The 12,352-nt window shown below is 33.7% G+C and overlaps 1 protein-coding gene across 1 annotated transcript; it reads left to right on the plus strand.

Annotated features, from left to right (window-relative positions):
* Nucleotides 1-2,499: 2,499 nt before the first annotated feature.
* LOC135135123 (delta(3,5)-Delta(2,4)-dienoyl-CoA isomerase, mitochondrial-like) lies at nucleotides 2,500-5,758 on the plus strand. The gene is made up of 8 exons (XM_064064118.1): nucleotides 2,500-2,649; nucleotides 2,709-2,814; nucleotides 2,865-3,012; nucleotides 3,080-3,168; nucleotides 3,228-3,472; nucleotides 3,556-3,719; nucleotides 5,158-5,284; nucleotides 5,618-5,758. The coding sequence occupies exons 2-8, from the start codon at nucleotides 2,754-2,756 to the stop codon at nucleotides 5,714-5,716; spliced, it is 933 nt and encodes a 310-aa protein (XP_063920188.1). The 5' UTR covers nucleotides 2,500-2,649; nucleotides 2,709-2,753; the 3' UTR covers nucleotides 5,717-5,758.
* The last annotated feature ends 6,594 nt before the right edge of the window (nucleotides 5,759-12,352 follow it).

A 12,352-nucleotide genomic window follows, 5' to 3' on the forward strand; every position in this document is an offset into this window, starting at 1 on the left:
TACCTATTCTAATCACTAGTAGTAACATTGCTAAAATAACTTTAATTTTCATGAAACCGCAAAATTTTAACGTGCTGCTTATGAAATTGTATTGAATAAAATATTGTTCAGATTATTAAAATAATGACTATTGATTTCACAAAAATTATGATGTAATATATAATAATAATATGAAGGAATCAGAAATAAAAACGCCCAAGTGAATTGTATTTTTTCAAACGATGTTGAACCTTAAAGTTTACTCTACAGTTTATGAATTTTTAGAAATTATTTAATATTCAGAAGTATTGTGTGTATTTTATAATTTCTGAACATTGACCATAAACTGTGCAGTGAACACATAATTATTATTATTAGGGTTTTAAGTTGTTTGAAAAAATAAAATCACCTTGGCGATTTTGCTTCTGAATGAGCGCCTTCCATATACATATTTCATATATTATCTATGAATGTGGGTGCATTGCTTTACATTTTTTTTTTTTTGGAAGTGTCTATCAGAAAAATAATTAGTTTTCTTTTGGTCCTTCACAAATTTGTAAATAAGGAACGTGACACAAGAATTAATAAGAAGTTTATCACAATTATGCATACTGCAAAAGTTCGAAATATAATTATTATTAAAGTGTGATTTAAAATTGTCCTCAAGATATGGCCGTACTCTTCCAAGAAAGTATAAAGGAAAGTGTGTATTTTTTCGACTAATGTGATTGTTTGACTGAGGTTTTGATTTTTAAAAATACGTGATATAAAAATTTCACCAAATTTAAAAAAGTTGATAGTAAACTGTTAAAAAACTGCCCCCGCGTTATATAGTGAAAGGTGTGGAGATGTTAGATTTAAATTTGATATTATATTCTGAAAATGTATTGACAAACCACAAGCGCCAAACATGAGGGCTCCTCTTAAACAGTGACATTCCCTAATTCCCTAATGAATCGTCTATTATAACTGAAAATTTCTGCACATGGTTGCCTTAAAGCTTGAACGATTTTCCTTTTTTTAAATTTTCAAATAATGTTTCGTGGCATATTGTTTATTTTTTTTTCAGAGCGAAATTTTCATTCAAACCTTAGATCATATAATAAATAGATACCACCATGCCGTGTTCTTTCCCTAGGACAGCCTGTGACGACATCCTCCTGTCACACATCTCTCTCGTGCATGGAGGGATTAGAATGAAGCTATCCTTGCCTGATCACTATTTGAATTTTGCGCGCCTAAATTTTAGGAAGTATGTCTGAACTAACTTCGGAAGAAAGATGTTGACAGCTTGATTTTATAAATAATTCACAGTAGATAACGAAAGCAATAGTAAATTATTGGGCAGCAATTGTGATCCTTTATGACTACATCACTTAAAATAGGATCTTTGTTCTAGATTCTAAAATTGTTTTTTGTACAACAACTCGAAAGAGAGGTTAGAAGAAACATCTGTCAAAAGCGACTTGTTGCGCTGGTGCGGTACAAGGATGGAAGTGAAATAGACATATACAGATGAAATGCATATAACAAAGATGAAGATGTGGTGATCACACAAGGATAGCATTATACTACTCCCCTGGACGTAGAAAACGACAACAGATAGCTTCATGTCTAGTCACACCTTTCAGTTTGAGTATTGGTATCTATTTATTATATGATCTAAGATTCAAACTCTGTTTGCTGCTTTCATGTGAATGTTTATCTGAAGTACCGGATTTTCAGCTCTAGTGAAATAGACTGTGTCCTTTGTCGAGATGGAACCTCAGGAATGCGAATGTTTAATGGCTCGTGGTTAAGGCACACAGTCCTTCACGAAAAGACGCCCTTCGCTACACTGCGTAGTTTATTGTTCACTTAACACTGTTTTATTTAAATTTGGCCCCACAACATCGTAATAACTGTGGTGTATTTGCATCCAGTTACTTGTGTTTAAATTTGTGATATTCAAATATTTGTATCGATTGGTAACATTTGATTTCATTTTTGAAAGCTGAGAAATAACTCCCTTAATAGTTTATTTCATAGTTTTTCCCTGTCAATAATGGAGAAATGAATAATTTTTCTTACATATTTTGGATTTTAATTTAAGGCCACTTTTCCAACCTTGGGGTTCACCTTGTGTGACCTTGTATTTGAAAGCGTTCCCCCATAAAAAAATACATAACGTAGGGTTCCATTTTGTTGACGATCACATCAGCTCAAAGCCATCGGGGACCAGGATGTAAATTTAAATTTTTAATTTTGATAGAAGTATTTTACAGTTCAACATCAAATGGATTTTCCATTTTTCAGTGTGAGAGTGAGTGTGACAAATGTTTTAGGACAAAATAATAAAAAATTGTAACAAACTCGTAAAATTCTGAAAATTAAATTTCAAATGACTCATTGTAATAAATGACTAATATTTATCCATTTCGTGGTAGGAAGAAGCATGGTTTGTTCGGCTAATCGTATACCACGTGTTATACGATAGCCGTTCTTTACTTTGTTATTCTATGTATACTCGTTCTACTATTTTGTGGTGTTTATTATTTACTTGCATTTTTTTTTTGTATTTTCATTTTTAACATATGTTCACAGTAATATATTTTATACAAATATTTGCAATCGTTATCAGGTATATAATATAAATATCTTGTAACAGACAAGTTGCACTCAAGTCCAAAGGTTTGTAATACAATGACTTGCTTAATGAAAAAAATATATATAAGTTAAATTATATATAGGCCAGATACATTGTGCAGACTGATTTTAAGAATAAAACAGCGAAAATGTTGTCCACTTTGGTTACTAAACCTGCCTTTGGGCTTCTATTTTCACATCTGAAAACTGGTGAGTAGTCCATTAATTTAAAAAACAGAACTAATTTAAATTTATTACAGGTGCTAGTAAATTTGTAAGCAGTACAGCAAAAATGTCGGCTCAAACAAATTATGAAACATTAGCTGTAACAATCCCACATGAATTTGTATATCATGTTGAACTAAACCGTCCAGAAAAATTGAATGCAATGAATATAACAATGTGGTCGTAAGTTGAAAAAAAAATGCATACATATGAATAACTGATGCAAAGAATAACATTAATTTTATTTAAGGGAAATTGGAAAGTGCTTTGAGAACTTGGATAATGATGAAAACTGCAGGGTAGTTGTTTTATCAGCTGCAGGAAAAATTTTTACAGCTGGTGAGTGGTGATTAAATTAAATTTGTCTTCAGTATTTTATAATATTGAAATACTTGTAGGTTTGGACTTTAAGCAAGTTTTTCTGAAAATGGGTCCTGAATTGGCAGACCTAGATGTAGCTCGCAAAGCAAAAGTTATTTCTACATCACTGAGATCATTTCAGAAGTCAATTACTTCTATTGAGTTGTGCAAAAAACCTGTACTCACTGCTATTCATTCAGCTTGTGTTGGTGGTGGATTAAATCTTATCGCAGCTGCTGACATCAGGTACTGCAGCAAAGATGCTTGGTTTCAGTTGAAAGAAGTGAGTATATATTTATGTAAAAGCTTTTTAGTATTATTCTCTTGATAAGGAGGAAGTTTGAAAAATTGTTATATACACAATAGGTTGACATTGGTATGGCCGCTGATGTAGGGGCTCTACAAAGACTGCCAAAAATTATGAATTCTGACAGTTTTGTCAGAGAGTTGTGTTACACAGCGCGTAAGGTAGAAGCACCCGAAGCCCTAAGTTCAGGATTAGTGTCTCGAGTTTTTGAAGATAAAGAAAGGTAGTATTATATATAAACAATACTCGATAAACACCACTAAAGAAATAGACAAATAGAGTAAATTATGTTTTAACCGAAGAAAAGAAGTTAAATAATATTTTATGCTGTGTAAAAAAAAACATTCTCTTCATTAACTTCAGTCCAACAACTTTGGAATTTCTTGTTCTACAAAATCAGGTCTGTGTTTGTTTGCATATCCTACCAAATGACCTTAATGTTTGTGATATGTTTAGTCACGTTGGCAACATATTTAAAATTTTATGATGGCATACCTGGTGTAAAATTGAAATTGTGGACCCAATTAAGTAGCTGCCATGTGCCATCTTCTCATTGGTTTTGAGGCGGCTTATGTCAAAATTGATACCTGTGAACTGACATGGTAACATTGCTGCCAATAATTTAGAATCGCCAACTCAAAAATTTGCTTCAATCATTAATATTGCATTTTGGTACTATTCTAATGAGAGATAATCATATATAGTTGGATTCATGTATCTTTTGACACACGTGACCGAAGTATCATACAAGCTCAGACAGCACCTACCATAAGAATCTTTGTTTTAAGGATTACAAAAACGAAGAGCCAGACAAATAGTATGTCTACCGAAATTAGGCCAAATTACACTCTACGTCAGTTATTCTCTTCGACAAAGTTCCTTGAATTAGAAAAAGATAAAATACGTAATGAATGCGTCCACATAGTGCGACAGGCACTGATGTAGTCAATCTAGTGACTGATAATAATTCATCGATTTTTCATCAAACGTCACTGTCATTTTTGGTTTTACACAGAGTGGTTAATCGCAGTTTTTCGTTGTTCTATTCAAGTTTTCTATTCAGTTCTTCGTAAAGTTCGTTGATTGTTAGGATTCTTGTTTCGTTGTCCTATTTTTTATGTTTTGTTATCTTATTTCTTGTTCGTGTTTGGTCTACAACATGACGGGCAAACGTTTGAGTTCCCGTGCCCAGGACATCGTGCCAACTTTATAGAGTATTTTGCTCTTGAGAAGGAAAACGATGGTTCTTTAATCTCATTAAATGGTACAGAACGAGTAAGTAAAAACCACTTGGAGGTTCACGGTTAATAATTTCGCTCAAATTTTTAGCGAGTTGCAGATGCTCTAGGCGTTACTCGCCGAACGGTTTCGAAGATTGAAACTCGAAAAGAAAAACTTGGCGTCCTTCCCAGTCCGACAAAATCACGACCCAATCGGAAAGCACCGAAACCAAAAGACCTGCCTGAGCCTACACATTTGTGTCATGTTGACGTTATGAACATTGTCATCTTTTTGACTAATTACTACAAAGTAACAGTTATTATTTCGGACGTTAGCTTTTGGTCACGTGTGTAAAAAGATACATGAATCCAACTATATTTAAATATGATTTCAATGCTGTTTTAGAGAAGTAACTGTTTTATTGAAAGACGTTTTTATAGCTTGATAAAAGGTGCTATTGATACGGCACAAGATATTGCAAAGAAGAGCCCTGTTGCTGTCCAAACTACAAAAGTCGGTCTGGTTTATGCTAGAGATCATTCTGTTCAAGACGGACTGGATCAAATCGTAAGTGATTAACGTTTTATTATCGTAAGTCGATAGTTCCATGTCTAACAAGAAATAGAAAAATTAAAAATATGCATTAACATTATATTGTTGTATTTGTCAATTTGAAATCAGAAAATTGTATGATATTGCAGTCAACATTAAGGTGACCCTCTTACTTAAGTATAATATTTCGATTATTGCATAATGTCACTCTAATAAGAAAAGACGAAATTTATTTTAGAAAAAATTTGCTTCCGTTGGTATGTTGTTATAACAACTTTTTTAATTATTTACTATTAATGAACAAGTTTCACTGTTATTAGAACTAACGATCGAATGTTTAAATTACAGGCTTCATGGAACCAACTTATGTTGCAAAGTGAAGATTTTATGAATGCCGTTGTTGCTCAAGCCAGTAAACAAAAGGACGTTGTTTTTTCCAAGTTGTAACCATGAACAAAATTTTGTAAAAATAAAAAATTTCAAAAATCATGCACGTCGTTCTTTTTGTTCATCCAAATAAAGAACAGTAGGGGTTCGTAAGAATTCGGAGAGTCTACATCTAGACGTCGGTTGATCTACCAACACGTAACGCCTGAGCCGGCATGTATTGCTAGAAAAGAATATGCACAACATTATATTACTGTGGTGTCCAATTTTGAATTGAAATTTCACGCTGGAAAAAAAACGGCGCGAAATCGCATTCGAATAATTTGATTTTGAAAAAAAATAATTAAGAAAATCGTTAAACATAGGCAACCATGTGCAAGTTCAATTCTTTTTTACTGGTAGTTGGTACCTCTTCTAGGGAATTTCTGGGAAGTATCTGGTAGGAGGTTTGGTAACTAATTCTTGCTGTTTTCTAGTCGGAAATATGTGAATTTTCGACCGACGCTAACACGTGAAATAAATTTAATTGATGATATGTGAATTCACAGTTCATGCTAAGTTTTTAATCGTTACTGGTTCTCACACAATTTAACAGTCATAAGATTGTTCAGATAAAGCACTTGCTAGGAGATTTTATGAGATTCACTTACTCAGGACTCATCATTTTTTTTATCAAGTTATGAATAAGATTTCTGGATGCTTATATTTAAGTGTTACATTGTAACACTTCTTAATTCCTTACACAAGATTGCTAATAGGTCATTTACGACAGTCAAATTAACCTAATGTTGTCTCATTTTGGGAAAAAGGACCGTGGAAAGTGCGGTAGAATTCATAATATCGGGGAATGAGGAATTTATTTTTTTTCCTTAAGTAGTTATCATCTGGATATCACCGAGACGGATTTCTTGCGATGAGGGAGGCATTTTGTGTTTATTTATCATGTGTTTGTTTGGGATGAGCTGGGAACAGTTCACGATATGAACTCTAAAAGCTGTTTTTTTTTTTGTAGTAACCAGTCACTTGGACCAAGGCATAATTTAACATCATGTAAATTCTTTCTTTGAATCGTTGATAAAGTGTGGCATAATTTAATATCATGTAAATTCTTTGTTTGAATTGTTGACAGTGTGGCACAATTTAGTTTTGTTCGTTTTTCTCTCTTGCAATTATAATACTCTGTTTCCATTGGATATCTTTGCGTGAAGGTTTACCCGTAATCCTTATTTGCGGGGATGGGAGTAGGCCGCAGTTTTGTGAATTTTGTCGATGCGAGTGTTTCAATACATGGCGCGTCGTGTGGCCCAAAAAATGATGCGTAGAAAATGTGAAAAATTTGTTTTATTTTGTTCGTAGAGTTGTTACTCGTTTAGGTTTCGTCTCGGAAACTTTGTAATTCACAAAGTAAATTGAAACTTTTCGCACAATTGTATTTATTATAGGTATTTATATTTAAATTCACACTCGAGTTGCTTTTCTTCTTGGTTAAGGTGAAGACAACTATTGTAATGAGTCTTTGAAAAATGGGGAATTTTATGTTCTCTTAGTGTTTTTTTCTGACGGGTCTATAAAACTGCTTACATTGTCATAGGAAGTAGAAGCTAGTAAATGCTAGTAGTTGTATCATATTTCGTCGTATTTGCTATAAATTCATGTAGGTTAACACCGATTTATTAGTTAAAATCAGTTTTATCCTCAAATTTCGAGAGATGAATAGTATAGCATTTTAACTTTTTACTGACGTCAAGCGTAAATACTATTTTTTCACTACTAGCCTCAGAAGACTTCATTATATATCGTGTTTGATGCTTGAGAAATTACTGTTCTCCACCTTACCCAATAATGGATTTTTTTCCACTAGTAGCATTACAATGGCTAATTGTCGACTTGTCTAGAGGTCTGTAATTTGGAAAATTGTGAACCTTGGTCAATAATGTAAACGTGAAGTTGGCCACCTAATGTGACAACTGTCCACAACTGTCAGAAAAACTGAGACATAACCTGAAAACGATGATTTTGGAAAATTTGCTTTTAAATTATGCCCTGGAATGATTTCCAAACCCTGAATTGATTATAAATTGAGGATAAATTGGTGAAACAAAGTTGATGAAGTTGATGGGAGTGAAAATGAAGTTTACGGGACTGAAACTGAATAATGGTTCCGATTTGGTTTGACTTGATTTGCCGTAGATGAGCTTTGGACGATTTCGGCGATTTTTTTTTTTATTGAAGATCGAGCCGTCGTTGTATCCTTCTGCTATGCTGGAGGATTTCCATTCCCCGTGTCGCTTTAACGATAAAAGGTCCATACCTTTTTCAGCCAAATTTGTCGCGGTCGCGTAAGTACGACGGAATGAGGAGGGGTACATGATGGTTCACTTTACAACATTTTTCACACAAAAATTTATTAAAAACGGGAAATATGGAGGAAATTAAAACAAAAGTTCTGGACCATTTCTGGATTGTCAAAAAATAATAAAATTCCAAAGCTTACTAAAATGACGTGAGTACACATTTTTATTGATGCACTTCAGAAAAAACATTTTGAAAATTCGCAAACCTCAAATGGGCTACTAGTGGAAAAAATAGTATATTAACCACGTTTGTGAAGCCAATTCTAGACCTCGCGCTTTAGAGCCCTCGACGCTGCGCGTCTCAGGTTCTAATTTGCGCTCGGTCTAGAATGTCTGTCTTCACAACCTTAGTTAATAATATACTATTCTCTCCTACTAGTAGATAATGAAAATAATTGACAGTATTGCCATGGTTACCTTAGAATGTCGTAGTTGAGGTGTTTACTTGACATTAAGCTGCCACATTTTATACATTGTTTATTAATGACAGATGATGTAGAACTGGGAAGCTGAAATTTCTTGCGAAATCTTAAATTTGCCGCCTGGACCACACTCCAGCAAGAATGCCACCAGAGCAATCATGAAAAATCTATTGCAGTTATTCTTACGAGCACGCGACATTTTTAACCTCTAATTTGTGTAATCTGTTAAGAAGTAGTATTTTTATAATAAATAATGAAAATGTTAATGTAGAAATAATATTGTGTTATTCGAAAGACAAATGTTTATTAAAAAATTGAGAATAATAAGTATTAACAACAAAGTAACTAAAGATTAACACCTCAACTATAATTATTTGAAATAATAGTTAATTGTGCAGTTGTGGCACGTCATATTGATTCCCGATGTATTGCGATTGGAGGTAAAGTTCTCCACCGGTATAGTTATTTCACTGTTTGTAGCAGCATGTGTGGAAGTAGATGGCATTTCACTACACACTTCTTCACTCCTCTCACATAAAATATTGGAAGAGCTAGGAGCAGGTAGGTTAATGTGATGAGGTGTTCCCTGAATTATATTTGCAATTCTTCTTTTGTCAGTGAGACTCCTCAACATACCCTTCAGCAACCATTGAGCTTTTCCAGCCCCCATGGCGTTTGAGTGATAATATGTCCCCACCCATATCAGCCAAAATAGTCGCTGATGTTCGCCTCAATGTATGGCCAGTAAATTTGTCGACATTTGGCAGTTGTAGGTATTGAGCTATTTTATAAGGTGTCTTGCTTATCGTATTATGTCCCATGTTTTGTCTAGTCGGTTTTCCACCTCTAAACCCAATGAAAAGCCTTGCCATATCAGGAGACGGCCTTTTTGTCAAGTATTTTTTAACCACATCAATCCAGGTGGGCTCCATAATGACAAATTTTCGAGAAGATTTTGTTTTTGTTTGAGGGATATTTATGACTATCATATCCTCTCGTGTATCTACATCTGTCATTTTCATGTTGCAGAGCTCATCTGTCCGACAAGCTCCTGCAATTCCTATAATGAGAATAACCTGGAAGCAAATGTAATTTGGCGTTTTTTAAAATCTCATTGTCAATTAACAGAATTACCTTAGACGAAAGAAAAATTTAATCAGGTGCTTCTAAAATAAATTTTGTGATTTGATGCTTCTCAAAAACAGCCGCCTTTTTGGGTGTGTAGGAATCATTTTTGCGTTTGAGAAAAGCAATTACTTTATAATATTTTGAAATATCCACATTTTCTTTTAATTTAAGAGTTTGTTTTAACATAGAAAATGTGGCCCATAGACTGGAAGCTTTTTTGTTTTTAGCTTTTTCTTCCATATAAACAAGAAGGACATTTTCTGACACTTTGGCCACTTTTTTAATTTTGCACCAATCTTTGAATTGTGCGTAAACTTTTAAGTAGAACTCTTTTGATTTTTGTGGCAGTAATTGATCACACTGCACGTTACTTGCTTCTTTTCGGATTTCTGGCGGGGTGCACACACTAGTATCTTCGTCGCTAGTCGACATTTTGCTCTTTATTAAGATTTTTGGTTTAATGTCATTTTTATTCATTTGTTTTCACAGGCTATTTGATTTTCATGGATATCTTAAATTCGTTCCGACTTTTATACATTGTCATTAAAGAAAAGTTAAACAAATGTGCTAGTAGTGAAAAAAATAATATATAAACCACGGGAGAGAACCATTTTATAGCCTCGCTTTCATTATTACCCTCGACGCTACGCGTCTCCGGTATAATTCAGCTCGGCTATAAAAATTGTTTTCTCTCCCTTGGTATATAATTACTATTCATGGCCTGCTAGAGGACTTTTTCTATCGATCATATTGTTACGAAATAGACCCATCGCCGCTCCAGTATGACGAGGGCTTTCTAGAATCCATGGCCATGTTGGATGACTCATCATCGGTGAGGCCGGGCGGCGTTCGCTAAAGAAAAGCCTGGAAGTGGAAGTCGTGATGTGTACTCTAGAAAAACCTCGACCACGAAATATCTAGAAAAGAAGTATGGGTTTAAATAAAAGCCACCTTCGGGAACGATTATTATTCAGTCAATTCAGTGAACAGAGAATCCAGTCAAGTTGCGCCGGAATTATTTTGTACATAATTGCTGTGCAGTTAGTCGTGTAAATTTGAGTTACTGAGAAATAAATTGTTTTGTGAGTTTTATTCACGCCGATTTTTAAATATGTATATAATTAACAGTAAGATATGAATTAATTAATACTTATTATCTGTGTTTTTAAAAAATAGGCAATCTATATTAGAAGTAGCACTGATACTTTTAGGTAGTTTTCCTGTTATTGATAGCCTTTAGGTGACACCAGGAATTCAACATTAAGCCATTGCGATAAATTTGATAAAATAAATGTCGCATCATGTCTCTGACAAATAAGAATTCTACTATATCTTAAAGTTAACTTTTAATTCTAGCACATTTACACGAATAGATTCATTCTTCGGTGTTTTGCTTTATATTAAACTAACATTCGCTCTTCATATAGGTACGACACAGTACCTACCAATATTTACACAAGTTCTGAAAATTCTGAAAAGCTGTGGGAGTTCAGCATAACTCATCACATCTTGTTGTTATTTCAATAACATTACTCGATATTTTATTTCTGTAGGGTCTAAATTAGACTACCGAAGTATCACGGTCTCCATAATCTCAGGTTCATATTCAGAGTATTGTGGTGACCGAATTTAAATCAAAGTTTTCGCGCTGAAATTAATTAACAGCGGCGCGAAATCACACTTGAATAATTTGAATTTGAAAAAAAAATCAATCACAAAAAGAAATCGTTAAACATAGGCAACCAGGTGCACGTTAACGCTTGCTGGATAGTCGGACAATTATTAGCGCTAGGGGATTTTAGTTAGAGGGTTGGTGGTTAGACGGAAGCAGCATGGCGGTGCGTCAGTCTGAATGTGTCTTTGTGACTGTAAACACGTGGTAAGAGCTGATTTAAATTAGTTGGTTTGTTAGTTAATAAAATGGGAGGAAGTCTTTGTTTAACGAGAATCAATCGTAACCCAAGTCACTCTGTTGTCCCCAACCCGCGCGGTTAATCCTTGCGGCCTTTTAATCGAAAAATTGCGGACTTCCGTTCAACGCGAAACATGTGCTGCAAATTTGTTTTATTGTTTGTAAATTCACCAATCAAGTTAGTTTCTCTTAATCGTCAGCTAGTGCTAAAACAATTTAACAATCAGGATTATTTAAATAAACCACTTGCTAGAAGATTTCATGAAATTCACTTAGTCAGGAAAACACCTTGTTGTTTAATTACGAATAGGTTTCTGGATGCATATACGTAAGTGTTACATTATAATATTTCTTAATTCTTCACCAAGATTGCTAATAGTTCCATATACGGCAGTTAAACAAAGTTCATTATACTGTAATTTCTACTTCGAGCTTCTTTTACATTTGGTTATTGTATTTATTTACTTTTGTATTTTTTTTGTGGATCTGGCATTGGGTTCATCAATCGTATAGGAACGGATTCATTCATTCAGGTTTAATGTTTTTTGTCACATAAATAAATTCCAATTTCTAGATCAGACAAAACCTTTCCAGTAGGTAGGCAGGTAATGAATTTGTAAATTTAAATTTATATATTTTTTTATTTTAAAGTGTTAATAACTATTATTTATTACAAATAGAAATAATTAATTTAAAATGTTGAGAAACAAGAAACCATTAAAATGGTAAAATTCTAGAAATTAGGTATTCCAGTCCAATGTATTACTTTATTATGTAATGGCTCATTTACTCATTCTAGTATAGACGTGGTTTGTTCGGCTACTCTTACCCGTTCTCACCACATGTTCAAAAGTTCAAAGTCCAAATCATAGGATAGATC

Source organism: Zophobas morio, unplaced genomic scaffold (assembly GCF_036711695.1).
Source record: "Zophobas morio isolate AGI-343-1 ecotype UQ-CSIRO unplaced genomic scaffold, CSIRO_AGI_Zmor_V1 ptg000024l, whole genome shotgun sequence".
NCBI classification, from domain to species: Eukaryota; Metazoa; Arthropoda; class Insecta; order Coleoptera; family Tenebrionidae; genus Zophobas; species Zophobas morio.

Excerpts from the sequence above, each read along its gene's own strand:
- LOC135135123 (XM_064064118.1), top strand. The coding sequence starts at position 2,754 with ATGTTGTCCACTTTGGTTACTAAACCTGCCTTTGGGCTTCTATTTTCA. Across the intron at positions 3,013-3,079 it reads ATGAATATAACAATGTGGTC|GGAAATTGGAAAGTGCTTTG; the intron begins GTAAGTTGAAAA and ends ATTTTATTTAAG. Across the intron at positions 3,720-5,157 it reads GTTTTTGAAGATAAAGAAAG|CTTGATAAAAGGTGCTATTG; the intron begins GTAGTATTATAT and ends ACGTTTTTATAG.